Here is a 19989-nt window from a genome sequence, read left to right as displayed (position 1 = left end):
TTTTCGAAACAAAGGATATCAGTAGGATTGGGGCTCAACCAATCCATACCGATAATGACATTGAAACTCTTGATAGATATAGGCATAATATTGATAAGCAAGGAATGATCGCCTAAGGTAAGAGTACATCCTATAAAAATGTCGCTCGCGCTCTCTTTCTCTCCGTTAGCCATCTCGACGGTGAATGTTTCGGTTAAAGGTTGTGATTTACATTTGATTAGATGTTTGAATGCATGACTAACAAAACTCCTTTCCGCAGCAGAATCGAAAAGAATGCATGCATGAGAGTTGTCAAGGAGGAACGTACCCGTAACAACGGTAGGATCAGCGGCCGCTTCATTCTGGCCCATTGCCAAAACTCTCCTCGTATTTCCACCAGTCGTTGCCTTAGGGCAATTTCTCCTGAAATTCCCAACCTCTCCACATCCATAACAAGCTTAACCAGCACCTGCTCCCGCAGTCTGGTTGGTGGGTTGGGCTGCCACCTTGCAGTATCGAGCTGTGTGACCCTTCTTCCCACAGCTGTTGCAACTCAACTCACGGCAGGGTCCGTGATGATGGAAGTCACACTTGTTGCACAAAGGTAATTTCCTAGCATAAACAATGGTAGGAGTTTGGGTGGTTGGAACAACATGAACTACCACTGTTTGTTGTTTCTTGGAGGGCTCCTGCGAAGACTGACCCTTGCGTTTGTTCCACGCTTTCTTCTTCTTCCCACCACTTTCCTTCTGTGCCTCAAAAACAGTTACCACTTCGTCTATATCAGCCCCATTATCGATCAGAATTTGTGCTAGATCCTTGGCACTCTCAAATGTAGTCGGTCTAGCAGCCAAGACATTTCCCTTGGTGGGTTGTGTCAATCCCCAGATGTACCTCTCGATTTTCTTGCTTTCGGGGGTAACCATTCCCGGACAGAAAAGTGCCAGATCACAAAAACTCGCGGTGTAAGCAGCAATGTCAGAACCCTTCATCTTCAAGTTCCAAAGTTCGTGCTCCAACTTTTGCACCACGCCCCTCCGGCAGTATTCAGCCGGCATGAGTTCCTTTAGTCTTTCCCAACCCCTGGCATTAGCTACTGGCAGGGTTAGGGTTTTGACTTGACCATTCCACCAGGTCAAAGCTCTATCAATGAAGGTACAGGCGGCGAACTTCTCCTTGGTGGCTTTGGAACACGCACAAATTTCGTAGATGCATTCTATCTTCTCGAGCCATCGAGTCAGAGCGATGACTCCTCCATTTCCGTTGAAGGACTTGGGTTTCGTGGTCATGAAGTCCTTGTAGGAACATTCCTTTTGTTTTCCTTGACTTCCGTCTTGTCTTTGTGGGTCGGTTCCACCTCCAGCTCCTCCAGCGTTCACTTGTGCCATTGATGCAGTCACGGTGGCGATAACTGCTACCTGAAACATGACGGGGTCGAACTGAGGAGGTGGTGGTGGTGGCGGAGTGTCGTTGTTCCTTCTGATGAGTCTTGGTCGGGGAGGCATCTTGTTCTAGAAAAAATCAGGAAGAAGAGGATGGTAAGTCCTCGAGATATATAATAGAACAAAATATATCTCATCATGATAATGAAAGTATTCTACCGAGTGATAATCATAAAAAGGTTACTAACACAAATAAGTTATTGCTTTAAGGAAGGAAAGGTAGCAAAACTTAGCGTGAATCTGCATACTAAGTTTGGCTCTAGCGAAAATACTCCTATAGTATTTTATGTGAGATGATTATGGTAAGTTTTAGGCCTGCTGTAGTACGACAGTCACTCCCAAACACATGTTGGTCATGTTTTGACTGAATATAGTGATCAGGCTATATTCACCAAAAACATGATTACATAACTGCCCAGGTTTGACCGCAGTGTCCCAACATCCAAATACTTTTGTGTTGTTCCACTAATGACACGAATTCTGTTAGGTATGCATGCTCGTATACTTTTATAAAAATACTTATATTTTTTAAAGTATATTTTTAGTGTAGAGCACTTAGGCCCCTTTAGTGTTTATAGTTGTATACCATGTAAGGTTCGGTATACAAGTTCGCTATAAACAAGGGCTCTTATACCAATCTATCACACCCCAAAACCAGAAAGGCGAAAAAGTTATGGGGTGGAGGACGTCATGTATAGCATCACAACCACTGTATAATAGCAATCATAGCAACGCAACCATTACATTGAATACTTAAATAAAAATGTTTATATCAATTTGGAAATTGTCTGAAACTTGTTTGGATTTCATCATACAGAATATATATAGAATATAAACATTAAACTCTTCATGCTCCAACTCCTCAAAAATCTAGCAGGTACCTGTCTACTGATTTCCTGAGAATACAAGCAGTTTAAAAACATCAGCATAAAGTTGGTGTGTTCATAAGCAGTAGTTTGTAATGAAACTTGTTGATGAGCTAGCATAAATGTTTGTATAGTTTTAAGAAAATCTGATATTTTCTTTAGTGAAAATGTATTGTTATCAATTATGTAGTAAACAATGAATATCTATATGTTTCCAAGAAAATCCGATATTTTCTTTAGTGATAATCTAGCATTATCGATTCCGTATAAAACCATGAATGTTCGTTACTAAAAACTGTAGTGATGTGCAAAAATACTACCTCATGTGACTAGCTAATGCTAATCATGAAGTATAAGTATTTTGTATGTGAAGCCATTGCATAATTGGTTCTATTTGAAAACCCTGGCTTTGGCCAGTATACATAGTGCGTCTTAGTTCTATTTAGTATAAATAAAACTGTTTAAGAGTGTCAGATTGTAAACTAAAAGTGATTTATACATAATGTGAGTCGTATAACCATACTTGATATGACTAGACACCTTTCCAACGTTCTTCAGGCGTCGAGTTAAATGACATTTATCACCCAGGGCATGCCTGCCCAACTGTAGCTAGCAGTTCGGGTGTGGGATTGTCAATCGCGAATAGATCTATTCACAAATCTTACGCTCTCCCTCCAGGAGACACTGGGTTATACTATGATAGGATTTATCCTTGTACACCTAAGGGTACAGTACTGAATTAGCGCCTTACAGTATCGTACAATCTAGTTTACATGTAGTGTAGTAGCGTTCTACCGTAGTGAAAATCCGAATGTATATCGTTCGTAGAGATAATTACAGTTATGAAAGACGTGGTAGAGTAGTGGTGCAAACTATAAACTAATCTTGTTCTTAGTGCATACGTTTAGTAGTGAAAGTTTCTATACTTGTTATGTTTAGAAAATCCCAAACTATACCGATTATAGTTTGCATGAGTAACGTAGTGAATAGCGAATCCGGAAAACTATGAAATTTCAGTGAAAAACGACCCTTATGCTCAACACAGTACAAAAGGGTTAAAGTATGAACTCACCTTTGGTGATTTGAATGAAGGATCGATACAGAATGCGGGATGTTCAATTGTGTCACACCCCCAAACCAAGGATGGCGGAAACGTCCGGGGGTGGAGTACTTCATGTAAAGTATCACAACAACGAGTATAATAGTGCTCAAAGTAAATACAACCATCATAAATATAATTGAAAAAGTTACACCAAAGTATATGTTTACATGATTCGAATCAATTACATTATGATACAAAATGAACTGTTTGACGATTTATCGTCCCATCCTCAAAACGTTGTTGATTTCCTGTTTTCATTGAATTCCAGAGAATACAAGTAGTTTTGAAAAGTGTCAACACAAATGTTGGTGAGTTCATAAGCTTTTGACAGTGAGAGTTTAAAAATCGATCTTTGTAAAGAGATGTATGTTGCCAAGAAAAATCCAATATTTTCCTTATAAAAGTTATGAGGTCCTAAATGCCAGTACCGAAAAAGTACAAGTATTTGTCATACTTAAAGATATAAAAGTGGTTTCAAATTGGCGTAAAACCCTTTCTGATTTGAGAAAAACTCTCGTAATGAATGGTGTGTAGTCTTAAATACTAAGACTGAAAATATACAACGATATTTGTAATTGATATAAAAAGTGATTTTAAATGAACATAAAACCCTTTTTAATATGAAGACGTACAAGTATTTTCCCATACTTAAAGTAATTTCAGTGAGCTAAATAGACATAACTCGCTATTTTATAGTCAGAACCCGTAAATCTTATGATTTGTTAATAGCACATGTGAGCTATCATAACCATACTTGACTTAGACGGCCTAGTAATTGTGACGTTCTTCAGGCGTCGCGAAACTGAAATGACACTTGTCACCACAGACCTGCCGGTCTAGCTGTTGCAAGCAGCTCTGGTGTGGGTTTGTCAAACCCAATATAGATCTATACACAACTATCACGTTCTCCCTACAAGAGACTCTGGTTACAATTTACAGGACTTTTTGAATTGGTTACTTTGGAAGTAACCCGAAGCGAATGACTCACAAATTTATTCGTTAATAGATTTACGTGATCTAAACTGAAAACCTTTGGTAAAAAGTTTGAGAAGTAAATGATACATAAACTATACCTATTATAGTTTATCTAAAACGTTTGTAATGTATAAGAACTCTTTTATGAAACGCATTTGTGCTATGAATCCATAAACTATGCTTATTATAGCTTAATATACGTGTTCTAAATGAATGAATAATCTTATCATGAATGACTAAGTTTCAGTTTATAATGATAAACTAACAAGGAAACAAATTCAATATTTAGAACTTATTGTTATACACTTTGCTCAACATAATACAAAGTGTCATGAAAGTTATAATGCTGTTAAATGAATTTAACCCTTCTATGCTATTTTAGAAAAGTCATAGAAAAATCATACGAAGTCGAAAACTAAATCCGTAAATTCCGAGAGTTCCCAAAGTGTGTCTAGTTTACTCATAATTTTTATCATGATTTTTAATGGCCTCCAACTTGGGTGAAAAAGTCCATAATCACAGACTGGTCCAGATTGGTGTTTGAAATGATAGGCAGTTTTGTAAAAATCACCATCAATTGTAGAAAAATCGTATGGAGATGTGCAAGTAGTCATTTTAAATCTAAGAACTGGAACTACTTACAACTAAAACAGTTTGCAAAACAAAAAATTTTAAGTTGTCCAAAACAGTCCGTGAATGGAGTCCAACTTTTCTGATGAAAGCTGTTAGAAAATTTTAGTTATGTTCTTGGTGTTTTAACTTGTATCCCCCCCCTAAAAACTTGAGAAAACATGAAAATGTAGGGGTATAAACTCACCTTGAGTGATTTCAAAAGATGAGTGTTGAAGAAGAGAAGTGTTCATCCCAAGAACACTTGAAGATTCGAAGATCTAACACAATTATGATGGAGTTTGTGTAAGATATCCATGATTTGAGTAGAAAGAAGTGAAATAATTATAAGGAGAATGGATTTTTCTTACCAAATGTGGAGGAAAAACCCAAGATCAGCCCTTGAATCTCGAATTCTAGAGAGAGGAAGTGAGAGAGAAAAGAGTTTGATCTTTTTTGGTGAAAAGAGAGAAAATGAGAGAAGTGAGGAGAGAGGAGACTTTTCTAGCCTTTGACCAATTTTGTGATTAAAAAAAGGTGGGAAACATACAATGAAGTGACTAGGTAAGGGCTGATGGGGAATAGTGACATGGAGTGGGTATGGGAGGTTGCTTGTGTCATAAAATAAAGGAAAGTCAACATTCCACCTTTTTACTTCACCCACTCTTTTGGATAAGGTTTTATCCTTAAAACGTGATAATTTAATAATTATGGGTCCTTATATGTTAAAATAAAGTTTTGGGTGAAAATCCCACATTAAAACAATTAAAAAACGAAGCTAAAATGAAGTCCTAGTCGAAAACCGGGAGAAAAAGGACTTCCAGCGAGACCTCTCGGTCCTAGGCCGAGGTTCGGTCCCTAGGCCGAGGTTCGGTCCCTAATGATGCCGAGCCGGAGGCGAAATGGGCGAACCAGAAGTGTGAAGCGAAGGCGAAGGCTCGGTCAAAGGCTTAGAAGCGAGGGCTCGGTGAAGGCATCACGATCCGAGATGGACCGAAGGTTCGGGTTCGGGTGTGTAGGCGAGGTTCGGGCCCGAGAGGACCTTTTGGGTTCGGTTCAACAGCCTTCGGCTCAGAAGGGTTCGGTCCCTTAAGAGGACTTTCGTCCCCTAAGAGAGGTTTCGGGTCCTAAGACGACTTTCGGGTCTTGAGATGGGTTTCGGTTCCTAAGAGGAGTTTCGGCTCCTTAAGTCTATTTTTCGCGTAGACTTCCGTTTTTGGGATATTTTCGCCAAATTCAAGGGTCAAGATGCCCCGAGTGATTATAGAAAGTTGAGAGAGATTTTGAGAGACATTCTTGGAGAGATTTCTCATACAAAGAGATATTTGGGCGAGATTTCACATACTTGGAGAGATTTGGGAGAGATTTGACATTCATGGAGAGATTTCAAATAGAGAGAGAGAGATAGAGTGAAAACGATTGAGAAAGGTTTCATTTGTGACCTTTTTGAGTATCTGGCTTCGCAATGCAAGGTACGTAAACCCCGTTAAGCCTTGTTTAAGGATCTTACACACTCCCGATGAGTATGCAACATGGTTTTATTGGTTTGGCTCGCCACGTACCACAGTTTTAGGTTAAGGAGATCTAGATGTATGCACTTTTCGATTTATGATCTCTCGTTAAAATAGCGAGTTGTTTAGTAAATACATAACGTAAGCCCTAGTACATAAGGGTTAGTTGAGTTGACCGGTTTGACTTGTTGACTTTATTTGACTTTGAATTGACCAAAATTTGACATTTGTCACATCATCCCCCCGTTAGAGGGAATTTCGTCCCGAAATTTTGAATTTAGGCAAGGAGTGGGCATGAAAAATTGAGCCATGAAGTGGGGATACTTCCTAATCGACTGATTCTCGCGCTCCCAAGTGACTCTAGGTCCTTGGTTAGTATTCCAGCGAACTTTCACTAATGGAAAGCGGCGTTGTTGCGTTCGCTTAACCTCTCGGTCCATGGTCACTATGGTTTTTTCACGAAGGTGAGGCTCTTGTGGAACTCGATCTCGTCGAGGGGGATTACAAGAGTCTGGTCGGATAGATATTTCTGCAAGTGCGGGACATGTCGGGTAGAATGTACTTTACTAAGCTCGCGGGAGTAGATTGAAGTTGCGATTACAAGGCTGATTCTTACAAGAATTTCGAAAGGTATAATTATCTGGGGTTTTGGCTTTCCACGCTTTCCGAAGCATACTAAGCCTGCCCAGAGTGAGGTTTCCAGAGGAATTTGGTCTCTTATTCTGGAGTTCTAAAGGTTTCTTCCTTTTGCTTCTCTTCTCAGTCGAGGGTTGCTCCCTTCAGGGTCAAAGTCGTAAGGGGTTAAGTAATTTACGAGAAGTTCCAAAGGAACTAAGACACTAGGTCAGTGAGACCTGGAATTTTGGCGTATTCCTGCTGACGCATTTTGTGCTGACTGTTTCTTAACGGTTTTGATCAATTGAAAGAGTCCTTAACGATTTCCACATTGATAATGATGTGTCTTAGGAATTTGAGTCCTCAATTCCAAAACTCGTATCTAGAGAACTTCGGGTAAAGCTTCTCTGATCGTATTGCTTTCGCGGTTTATTGTAGCTGCTCTCCTTGGTTTCCTTCTTACTACGAGGGTAGATCAGCAAGTCATTTGCAATGACAATGACTAACGGATCCTAGTAAGAATGGCATATCCTATGAATACTGCGAGCAGGTTGGTCCTATCCGAGGGGTATCACTACGGACTTGCAGCGTCCGCATCGAATATGGAGGATTGTCCTCGGACATCCTTCTCCAATACTCGCGACTGGTGATATTTAGATCTCAGGTCCAATTCCTGAAGGGTACTTCGTCCCTCGCGGTTGGTCAGCCTATTTGTCTATGTGAGTTAGATAGTAAAGGTTTCTATTGGAGATATTGCCGGGGCCTCTGAGGTCAATGGGCCCTTGAGCAATTTTTCCTTTCTATTTGAAGAATAAGACCGGAGCTCTCCAGGGTGAGAAGCTTGGTTCCTTAATTTCATTGCTGAGTAGTTCGACAGGTTTGACCTGACAGTTCTTGTAGCTCGGTAGGAAGCATGTGGGTTTGGTTTACGCGACTAGGCCTTTTCGGATGGTAGGACATTTACTCGTCCCTCTGGGCAACCTTCGCCCGAGGTTCATGGCAGGACTCGTACATGGTCCATCTATCATTAACTTGCGCATATAGGTCGTATGTGCTTAAGATTGGCAAGACAGTTGGATGGGTGACTCCGCCCCAAGTCCACAACCACACATGGAATAGGAAATAGGGCAGAAGCACACATCCAATGTCTGTAGAATCTTAATTATACATTATCCTCACGTATACACGTAGTAGTGGTGGACTAACCATATCCGTCCTAAGCTTCTGTGCTTGAACCTTGCCTGCTACATGTGTGACATTCCCGAAAGTCTCCTGTAAATACTTGTGATAAGGTTTCGGGATGTATAACACTCCTATGGTGCGTGTTTTGGGGTTTCACCGTGAGAGATGACCCGGAGGTCCGTGCTGGACGCGTTTATGGGAGACAAAGATTCTGATATTCGGTGAGTTAGGTGAAGGGTTCTTTTGTAGCCGTTAAATCGGGAAGATGAGGGCTATATCCTTAAAATTGGATGATGACAACAATATCTTTTTATACAACATGCGTTAAGCTGTAGTCATAAGAAGAGATCACTAGAGTGATAGAGTATCTCGTGTTACTTTTCCTTGTTCCGTTTTGTTTGATGTTATTATTACTGTAGATGATTTATACCACAGTGTCAAGCACTGGTAGTGGGTGTGTTTCGATAATCAGTAATGATACTTGAGATCGTGATCCCTGACAGTTCTCCCTATGATCGAACGGTATATAAACATCGTATGAGAGTTGATGTTGGCGAGATTGTCGAGTGGGTGGCCCCACTTAGTTGTTACTGCTAGACACGGAATAGGAGTCAGGATGGAATTATTTGTTTCATGACTTCAGTAATTTGATTATAACTAGCCCCGATGCATGTACAAGTCATCACATCTTACAGGTAATGATCCTAAGATCATATATGAATGCCTTTGGTTTGATTTGTACGAGGGAGTATTTTAACTACCCTTAGAAAGACATGGATTTTAGTAAGCATATAAAATTCATTACAAACATATGATACTTAAATGTTTTTGTCGTTGGAAACATTACAAAGGTCCTAATATGGTTCCATGTCACTCTTGTTGGTTCGTTGTCACACTCCTCCGGCTTCCCCATCATTCTTCTTAGTTGGACTGTTTCTCCTGAAGTGTCCTGTTTCCCCACATCGGAAGCACACTGGGATTACTTTGGTAATGGGGGTTGAAGTGATGTACTGAGTCGGGGCCCTACAGAAACGGACGGTATGCCCTTTCCTGTTGCAGTTTTTACAGTGCATATCTCAGCAAGCCCCATTGTGATGGAAGCCACACTTGACACACTTTGGGAGTGATCCCTCATATGGTTTGACCGACGTTTGGGTGGCAGACCCCGTGGCTAGTGTCGCGGCGTTCGTCGTGACTGCTGTTGTAGTGGCAGGTGCAACTACGGATTGCTTTCTTCCAGCGAGTTTTTTTTGAGGTAGGTTACACTTCTTTTCGTCCCAGAACTTTTGCTTCTCGTTCGTAGGTTTGTGGCCTGAGGTATTTTCGCTGGCAGACACCTGTTGGTGTTCCTGATTGTTACCACAATCTGTATTGTCAGTACCGCTTCCACTCCTGTTGGCATTGTTAGCATTGAATTGCGCCATGATGGCTGTCACGGTTGCCGTGACTGCAGCCTAAAAAGTAGCAGCATCTATCTGCAGAGTTGGCGCCTTGCTAGTTGGTTGGTTGCCTCTTGGTGAAGACATAGCTCTGTTTCACGATGAAAAATAGCTTCGTTAGTAGAAACGATTAGCTTAAGTGCATCTCTACGATTTATATTTACGCATATAAATTTTTGCACAATATTGTACTGTTCCTCATGTTTCCGCTAACGTTCCTGAGACGGATTTATGGTAGTGAGTATAAGTATGTTTCGTGCGGGCGTTAAGCTTTTACTCATCTTAGAATCATGTTTTTCCAAACACACTTGGTTGACGAGTTTTGATGGGACCCAGTGATTTAGTGCCTGAACGATCGCAGTCCATAGGTCTATGAAGAAAGCATCCCCTCAATCATAAGGGTTAAGGGGAGAGACGGTAATGAGTCTTTAGAATGGCTATATGTTGCGAGTTTTCTAACTACGTTTATCGATCTCAGATCAATTTATAACGTATTTCGGTTGTTAGGGGCGTTCTGAAAACTGTTCATAACGGGAGTCTTTATATGGTAAACCCATGAATTTTTAGTTGTTTAGTATCCAAGTGAAACCTTGTAACTTGACCCAAGCTAGGTCCTTATTGATGGGTTTTGAGCATTCTAACACTTCCTAAGTGTACATGCAACCCTAATAACCTTGGATCTATGTTTGTCTAATTATCATGCAAAGTTGAATTCCAAGGTTATATTCCTATCTAGCATACATGGGGAACAATTTTAACTTGAATCATAGATAGAATAACTTACCTTGTTGTTGCTTGTGTTCCTTGAAACCTTGTGAGCCTAGCACCCCAAGTGTGATGCCTCAAATGCTTCACACAACACCAAATGCTCTTGGAAAGACTCTTGAGATAACACACTTCACAAAAATCGGCCAAGCCCTCTTGTTTCCTTAGTAGTGCCGATTTTGGTGGAGAATATGCTTCTTATATAGTGTTGACACATCTAGGGTTACACCATGTAAACCCTAATATGTCATGACTCTTCATTTCCATGACCCATGGGTTTGTAACTCCCATGGAGCATCCATGGAGCATCCTATGGGTAGAACCCAACTTGATAATCCATGGAGCCTCTTAGCCCACTATACAAGATATGGATGATTTACACAATCAACCCATATATTTAATTAGTTATCCTTTGATCACTTAATTAATTCCAAATTAATTCTTTGATCAACTAATCAAATAATATTATTAATATATTAGAACTTATAATATATTAATAATCTCCACGTGTTATTTCTCTCATTTAGTCTATCCAATTGCATGGTGCCATGCAACCCAAATGGACCATGCCGGGTCGGGTCAAGTACAAGCCCGAAATAGTTATGGACTTAGACACCTTATCCAACAGTCTCCCACTTGGATAAGTCTAATAACTATATCTCTAGTACTTCAGGAACCGACCGGCAATCGTAGCTCTTTACAAGGTTTCTCGAAACTTGAGAAGATGATGGTACGCCATTTAAGATAAGTGATCATATAATCCTCCGTTCTAGATATCAGCCGGACAAATACATGGAACATAGTCTTGCTTATTGTCCAGCATTTGTTTCCCGATTTCCGATTTGTTTGACATAGAACTTAATTGAACACATCAACTTAGTTCTGACCGGGCCCGGTACATGGGTCAAAACAAAATCATCGAGGGGCCCAGATATCAACTTCTAATCCAAGAAGGAACAGATAAACTTCGACTCATATGTTTGTTCTACCACTCATTGAATTACACACAAAAGTACGTTTTATAACATCGAGTTACCAATGCAGTTTCGTACAGTCAATGCATAACCAACTTGTAAGTAACAAATCATATCTCTAGGTTTGAAGACTTATATGATATTACCGTCTCACGATCACTCGAGATAGAATTCCATGAAGTGATTCCAGTGAGCGTGGGTTGAGTCCAATGCTCAGAACTTATGAGCACTCATGATTGTTGTAGCCTTGTCCAACACCTTGGACCTCTACAACCCATCATGACAGTCTTGATTCATACCTACTTCCGACATATGACCGACTGTGGAGGTTTGAATAATATGTTACACCAAACAAAATTATTCTGGAAGTCAAAACATGCAAAAGAAATATAGTAAACGATTGACAAGAGATAGCAACACTTTACTCATAAATAAAACACCTTTTATTCATCATCAAATGTCAATTACACTTTACAAATTTCTGAGTTATCTAACTACTAAAACTTATATCATCCTTCAGCCCTATGCTCCGAGCATGCTGGAGATGCTTAACCCTACTCAGTCCCTTCGTGAGGGGATCTGCTGGGTTCTCATCCGATGATACCCTCTTTGCCACGAGGAGTCCTTCTTCGATCCGATGTCTAATGAAATGGTATTTTCTGTCGATGTGTCTGGATCTCCCATGATCCCTTGGTTCCTTGGCTAAGGCAACAGCACTTTCACTATCACAGAAAATTTCCATTGGCTCTTTAATAGCTGGTACAACTCCAAGGTCTCCAATGAAGTTCTTCAGCCATATCGCTTCCTTTGCTGCTTCACTAGCTGCAATATACTCTGATTCACAGGTAGAATCAGCCACTGTCTCTTGCTTGGAACTCTTCCAAGAAATTGCTCCTCCGTTTAGAGTAAAGACCCAGCCCGACTGAGAGCGGAAATTATCCCTATCAGTCTGGAAGCTAGCATCACTATACCCTACAACTCTCAAGTTATCACTCCCACCGAGGGTAAGGACCCAGTCCTTAGTCCTCCGTAGGTACTTGAGGATATTCTTTACCGCAGTCCAGTGTGCCTTGCCAGGGTTCGCCTGATACCTGCTAACCATGCTCAAGGCAAAAGCTACATCGGGTCGAGTACACGTCATAGCATACATGATCGATCCTACAGCCGAAGCATAAGGTGTTCGACTCATTTCTGCTATCTCAGCCTCAGTGCTAGGGCTTTGTGTCTTACTCAACCTGGTGTTACTCTGGATGGGTAGCTCTCCTTTCTTGGAGTCCTGCATGCTGAATCTCTTCAGCACCTTATCCAAGTAGGTACTCTGACTAAGTCCAATTAGTCTTTTACTCCGATCTCTCAAGATTCTTATCCCTAGAATATAGGCAGCTTCACCAAGGTCCTTCATAGCGAAACACTTCCCAAGCCAGGACTTTACTTCCTGCAGGGTTGGAATGTCGTTTCCTATGAGTAGTATGTCATCCACATACAATACCAAAAAGCTAACTATACTCCCACTAGCCTTGACATACACACAAGATTCATCTTCACTCCTAGAAAAGCCAAATTCCTTGACCTTTTCATCAAAGCAAAGATTCCATCTGCGAGGTGCTTGCTTCAATCCATAAATGGATTTCTCAAGCTTACACACTCTATTAGGGTACTCGTTGCTGACAAAACCCTCTGGCTGACTCATGTAAACATCTTCAGCCAACTTCCCATTAAGGAAAGCGGTTTTGACATCCATCTGCCATATTTCATAATCATGAAATGCAGCTATGGCTAACAGAACCCGAATAGACTTAATCTTGGCTACCGGAGAAAAGGTCTCATCATAGTCCACTCCAGGAATTTGAGAGAAGCCCTTTGCAACCAGTCTAGCCTTATAAGTGTGTACTTTACCATCCATGTCGGTCTTCTTCTTGAAGACCCATTTGCACCCTACTGTCTTACGACCTGGTACATTCTCAACCAAGTTCCAAACTTGATTGTCATACATGGATTGTATCTCGCTATCCATAGCCTCTTTCCATTTAGCAGACTCGGGGCCTGCCATGGCTTCCTCGTAGCTGTTAGGGTCATCTTGACTTACTAGTGTTTCATCACTAATAAGTGTCTCACCTTCTGCAGTAATATGGAATCCATAGTAATGCTCAGGTGCACTCCTAACTCTCGTGGAACGTCTCAGAGGTACAGACTTGTCAATTTGCTCAACAGGAGTTTCCTCCTCAAGTTGAGGGCTAGAGTTTGAAGTTCCTTCACCGCTTGATTCTTGAATTTCTTCAAGATCAATTTGCCTCCCACTGTCTCCTTGGCTTATAAACTCTCTTTCTCGAAAGACTCCTCTTCTTGCTACAAAGACCACATTGTCACTAGGTCTGTAGAAGAGGTAACCAAAGGAATGCTGTGGGTAGCCGATGAAAATACACCTCTCGCTTCGAGGTTCGAGCTTATCATGAGTCTCGCGTCTCACGAAAGCCTCGCAACCCCAAATCTTGATGTGGTCTAGTTTAGGTACTTTACCAGTCCACATCTCGTGAGGAGTTTTGGCAACTTTCTTTGTAGGGACTAGATTGAGGATATGGGCGGCAGTCTCTAAGGCATACCCCCAGAATGAGATTGGTAGCGTAGCTCGACTCATCATGGAACGAACCATATCCAACAAGGTTCGATTACGCCTCTCAGCCACACCATTCAACTGTGGTGTCCTGGGAGGTGTCAATTGTGAGACTATCCCACATTCCCTTAGATAGTCGAGGAACTCTGAACTAAGATACTCACCACCACGATCGGATCGAAGCATCTTAATGTTCCTGCCCAATTGATTCTCGACTTCCTGTTTAAATTCCTTAAACCTCTCGAAAGTCTCTGACTTATGCTTGATCAAGTAGACATATCCATATCTACTATAATCATCAGTAAAAGTCAAATAATAACGATTAGCATCCCTTGTGGCATGTTTGAATGGTCCACACACATCCGTGTGTATAAGGTCCAACAAACCTTCACCCCTCTCACATGAACCTGTGAAGGGTGACTTTGTCATTTTTCCAAGTAAGCATGATTCGCAACTATCATCTGACTTTAGGTCAAACGACTCCAAGACTCCATCTTTTTGGAGTTGGCCTATGCGTTTCTTGCTTATATGTCCAAGACGACAATGCCATAAAGATGCTTTATCCAAGTTATTATTAGTAGAATCAATACACAAAACATTATTTCCCAAGTTATCTATAACAGATACAGCTTCATACACACCATCACAAGGTAATGCTTTAAAATAAAAGACATTATTATAGAACACATCTATAGAACCAACTTCATTATTAAATGAAAAGGTAAACCCTTGTTTGTACAAAGCATGAAAGGAAATAATATTTCTTGCCATTCCTGGCGAATAACAACACTTATTCAAATCTAAACTAAACCCACTACTTAGCGATAAAGTATAAACTCCAATCTTGGTAACAGGTATAACTTTCCTATTCCCCATGATCAAGTTTATCCTTCCTTGCTCCACATCCTCACTTCTTCTTAGTCCCTGCAAGTCACAACAAATGTGAATACCACAACCGGTATCAAGGACCCAAGAATTAGAATGGGGTGAGTTATTAGAAATGATAGTGTAAATACCTGCATGGTTGGGTTTAACTTTCCCATCCTTCACATCTTGCTGGTATTTTGGGCAGTCCCGCTTCCAATGAGCTTTTTCATGGCAATAGAAGCATTCAGCCTCTTTTGGGTCAGAAGAAGGAGTAACGAAACCTTTCTTGGTTCGACTTGAAGAAGAGCCATCAAGGGTCCGAGCCTTGGTACCCTTAGAAGAGCTCTTTCTCTTCCTCCCTCGATTCTTCCCGATTGCCAAAACCGGAGTAGAGTTTTGAGTAGGAGTGATAGCAACCGACTTCCCCTTAAGACCTGTTTCTGCGGTCTTGAGAAGTCCTTGAAGTTTGCTGAGGGTGACTTCTTCCTTGTTCATGTGATATGTCATGCGGAATTGATCATAGCACGATGGTAAGGAATGCAAAATAATATCTATTGCAAGATCCTCCGGGAAGTTCACATTAAGCTTCAGCAAACGATCCACATACCTTTGCATTTTCTGCATGTGGCTCGTGACGGATTCCCCGTCCTTCATCATGGTTGTTATCATGGAGCAGATGATCTCATACCTCTCTTGTCTTGCACTTTGATGGTATCTTTCCATCAAATCTTGGTGCATGTCATAAGGGTAGAAATCTTCATAAGACTTTTGGAGTTCCGCTGTCATCGTGGCCGTCATGATGCAAGCCACTTTCGTAGCATCCCTTTCATGCGCCCGAAATTCAGCGATCTCCTGAGGAGTTGCAGTGGACTCATTAATCTCCTTAAGCTCCTTGTCAAGGACATATTCTTTGTCCTCATAGCGGGTAATCATCCTGATGTTTCTGATCCACTCATTAAAGTTGGATCCATCAAAGGTGACTTTCCCACACAAGTTCATAAGGGAAAAGGAGCCATTAGGATTAGAGCCAGAAGCATTGTTGAAAGACATCTGAAGGAGAGAGGACAAGATTAGTTTAGATATGAGAGAGTCCTTAATAAAACACCCAAATGTAATATTAAGGCTAGGATCCAATCACAATATAATATAACTTAGAAGAGGTATGCCGTAATCTAAGCTATATCATATTTGAAAGGTAGGTGAATGACGATTCACCAATTTCCACCACGAAAACCGCAATATTTTACTATTAGGTTTTTGAATGGTTCTTAGAAATTCCTAGATTCTTTGAGATTCAATGAACTTTTCAAAGGCATGTTTCAATCTCGAGTGTGCCCTCCAAGTTTTGTGACTGGGATACCGAGGATCACAAAACGAGGTGTTAAGTAACCATGCAAATCACTTGGTACCCTTAAAGTTTATCACTCAATCGATGTGCCGGTTAACCACACACGCTCCATCGATACTATAATAAACCCTAAGTCACCCTTTACCTACCTTGTTAAGTCCAAGTTAGTGTGCCGGTTAACCACACACGCTCCACCAACGACTTAATCAAAGTGTAAAGTGTAATTTCATGGAATAGCACCTTATTCACATTTTTCCTAAAGTAACTAAGATTGGGAATTTAATAAAACATTTAGTTACTTTATAATATTCATCATACTTTGAATGAGAATTAATAAGTCCTTGTCTTACCCGTTCGGCTAACGACCCTCCACCGATCAAGCAAGCGGTGGGTGAGAGTGGACACCCATTAAGTCACCATTTTATAGGCAACAACCTTATACCCACCTTATAGACCGGCTTCGTGAATGAGGCGTACTAGCGGTAAGACGACTTTGTTCTTATACATATATATATAATTATTAAATCATAATAATATAAGTATAAGGGTTGAATTTTAACTTTTAAAATTCTAGGGGTTGGAACTAAAGTTTTAACTTAACTTTACTTGTTCCAAAACTTGAGGGCAAGTTTTGTAAACTTTCAAAACTTTTCATTTCTTGTAACTTATGAGTTTAATAGAGTAATAAAATGAGAACTTTTCATTTTTCTAACTCTTGTGTTCTTTTAATGGTTTTTTTTAATCCAAGAGACTTTTGGTTTTCCATAACTTGAGGACAAGTTATGGACTCCATTAAAACACATTATGATCATGAATTAATCTACCACATAGGTTACAAATAATTCCTATGATCATCTAAACATCATAAGAACAAGAATATGAATATGAACACTTTCAAGAATCAAAATCACATTTAATCTTTGTAATTTTGATAACTAGTTGTTGTAAATGAATTAGAAAACACATTACATCTTCTAAAATAAGTTTTCAAGTACCAAAACATTTTAGGGTAATGATTCTAATCCATTTCCAGCAACTCAAGTCGAAATTCTGCACTCTGTCGACCCTACTCGCCGAGTGCATAAACCTACTAGCCGAGTAGGTTGAAGATACACATGAACTCGTCGAGTCCTCCCCATGGACTCGCCGAGTCCATCAGTCAGACAGCAAGATTTTCGACTTTCTTCAACTTTTAAGCACAAATAACAAACAAACAAGCCTAGGCTCTGATACCACTGATGGGTTTTGAGCATTCTAACACTTTCTAAGTGTACATGCAACCCTAATAACCTTGGATCTATGTTTGTCTAATTATCATGCAAAGTTGAATTCCAAGGTTATATTCCTATCTAGCATACATGGGGAACAATTTTAACTTGAATCATAGATAGAATAACTTACCTTGTTGTTGCTTGTGTTCCTTGAAACCTTGTGAGCCTAGCACCCCAAGTGTGATGCCTCAAATGCTTCACACAACACCAAATGCTCTTGGAAAGACTCTTGAGATAACACACTTCACAAAAATCGGCCAAGCCCTCTTGTTTCCTTAGTAGTGCCGATTTTGGTGGAGAATATGCTTCTTATATAGTGTTGACACATCTAGGGTTACACCATGTAAACCCTAATATGTCATGACTCTTCATTTCCATGACCCATGGGTTTGTAACTCCCATGGAGCATCCATGGAGCATCCTATGGGTAGAACCCAACTTGATAATCCATGGAGCCTCTTAGCCCACTATACAAGATATGGATGATTTACACAATCAACCCATATATTTAATTAGTTATCCTTTGATCACTTAATTAATTCCAAATTAATTCTTTGATCAACTAATCAAATAATATTATTAATATATTAGAACTTATAATATATTAATAATCTCCACGTGTTATTTCTCTCATTTAGTCTATCCAATTGCATGGTGCCATGCAACCCAAATGGACCATGCCGGGTCGGGTCAAGTACAAGCCCGAAATAGTTATGGACTTAGACACCTTATCCAACACTTATTATGACCAATTGATGTATGCTTAGTTATATAATTAAGGCTAAATAGACCTTCGAGTCTGTTAGGTATGTCCTAAGCCCATCTTGTTAATATGATTGTAGTAATTCGGGTTTTGGTGAAAATTTTTGACCTAGATGTAGGTTTACCTCACATCTGTGCATGGAAAAGTTTTGATAGCAACTAGATCTCTTGTTTAGTATGACCGCTTAAATCACAGTGTCGTGCTTACGACTAGAATAGAGTAGCACCAACGCATACTCAAGAACCTGATTTACAAGGTCTTGTGAGCGGTATGAACTCTACTTACGACGATCCGTCCCTTGAGATGCTTGAGGCAAAGTCGATGCACCTTGCAGTTCTGTCAATCGATGCTTGGCTGCAATCCTATAAGATAATAAAGTACTGTGCGGAAAATGTAACATGCTATATCCAAAACAACAACTAAATCAAATCCAAACTAAAGCTGAAACGGTGGTGTGTGCGATGCCGTCATCCAGAGCTCTTCCCTTTGCTTGCGGAAGTACCTGAAACCAAAACTGAAACTGTAAGCACGAAGCTTAGTGAGCTCCCCCAACTTACCACATACCATACAACAACATATAAACACATATTGGGCCTTGCCCACTGCATCGGGTCGGGGCCCGGAAAACTGCATCGGACCGAAGTCCGGAACTGACTGGGACCTTGTCCCCTGCATCGGACCGAAGTCCGGAACTAACTGCATCAGACCGAAGTCCGGAACTGACTGCATCGGACCGAAGTCCGGAACTAACTGCATCGGACCGAAGTCCGGAACTGACTGCATCGGACCGAAGTCCGGAACTAACTGGGACCGTGTCCCCTGCATCGGACCGAGGTCCGGGACTGACTGCACATAGCATAGCATATCATTACAATTTATACTGCATACTGCATCGGGCCGTGGCCCGGAACATAAACACATACACATAGCACATAAAACATGTCTGAACCACGAAGGCATCAAACATACTAACTACTACATCGGACCGAAGTCCGGAAACTACTATTAACTGGACGGGCCGGCATTGTGGCCTTAGACCCGCCCCTACGGGAAGGAAACTCACCTCATAAGCTAGCGGATGAGAGTGCGGCTCGGAAAGCTAACGGCTGCTGCTCCTGAATCTCCTCGGCTACAAATCCATAACACACTCAATCAATCACTAGCACTACACTCAGGGTAAAATGACTTTTTACCCTTGGTCAAAGTTGACTTACTCAGGGCTGACTCGCCGAGTCCTAGACTCTCCGTTAAACTCTTACCTGCTGTTACTCGTCGAGTGTGGCATCGACTCGACGAGTACCCTCTGGATCCAAGAACTCAGATGATCTTCATCCGACTCGCCGAGTCAGATGAACAGACTCGACGAGTTGTTCTTAATCCTCAAGGAGATTGCCTTGGACTCGCCGAGTTGTATGAACAAACTCGCCGAGTCCCTCCATTACTGAGTCTACTCTTAACTCGCTGAGTCCACTCCCTAACTCACCTCGTACACTCGACACTGAAGAAACTGAAGAACTCGGGACTCGCGACCTGACTCGTCGAGTCGTTCCTCCGACTCGCCGAGTCGCCGCCATGCAACATATTTTTACTCGATTTCTCTTGAATCCAACACATGCAAATGATAGATCTAGGTCCATTAAGCTGTTTTACCACGTAAAGTTTCCAACTTT

The 19989-nt window shown here is 40.9% G+C and overlaps 1 protein-coding gene across 1 annotated transcript; it reads right to left on the bottom strand.

Moving 5' to 3' along the window:
• Nucleotides 1–437: 437 nt before the first annotated feature.
• LOC111916968 (uncharacterized) lies at nt 438–1484 on the bottom strand. The gene is made up of 2 exons (XM_023912618.1): nt 938–1484; nt 438–757 (listed from the first exon to the last, which is right to left on the bottom strand). The coding sequence occupies exons 1-2, from the start codon at nt 1482–1484 to the stop codon at nt 438–440; spliced, it is 867 nt and encodes a 288-aa protein (XP_023768386.1).
• Nucleotides 1485–19989: the final 18505 nt, after the last annotated feature.

This window comes from Lactuca sativa, chromosome 8 (genome assembly GCF_002870075.4).
Source record: "Lactuca sativa cultivar Salinas chromosome 8, Lsat_Salinas_v11, whole genome shotgun sequence".
NCBI classification, from domain to species: Eukaryota; Viridiplantae; Streptophyta; class Magnoliopsida; order Asterales; family Asteraceae; genus Lactuca; species Lactuca sativa.
Note: the sequence above shows the minus strand (reverse complement) of the source record. Positions and strands in the feature narration are given on the sequence as shown.

Excerpts from the sequence above, each read along its gene's own strand:
- LOC111916968 (XM_023912618.1), bottom strand. The coding sequence starts at position 1,484 with ATGCCTCCCCGACCAAGACTCATCAGAAGGAACAACGACACTCCGCCA. Across the intron at positions 758-937 it reads CATTGCTGCTTACACCGCGA|ACGAAGTGGTAACTGTTTTT; the intron begins GTTTTTGTGATC and ends GGGCTGATATAG.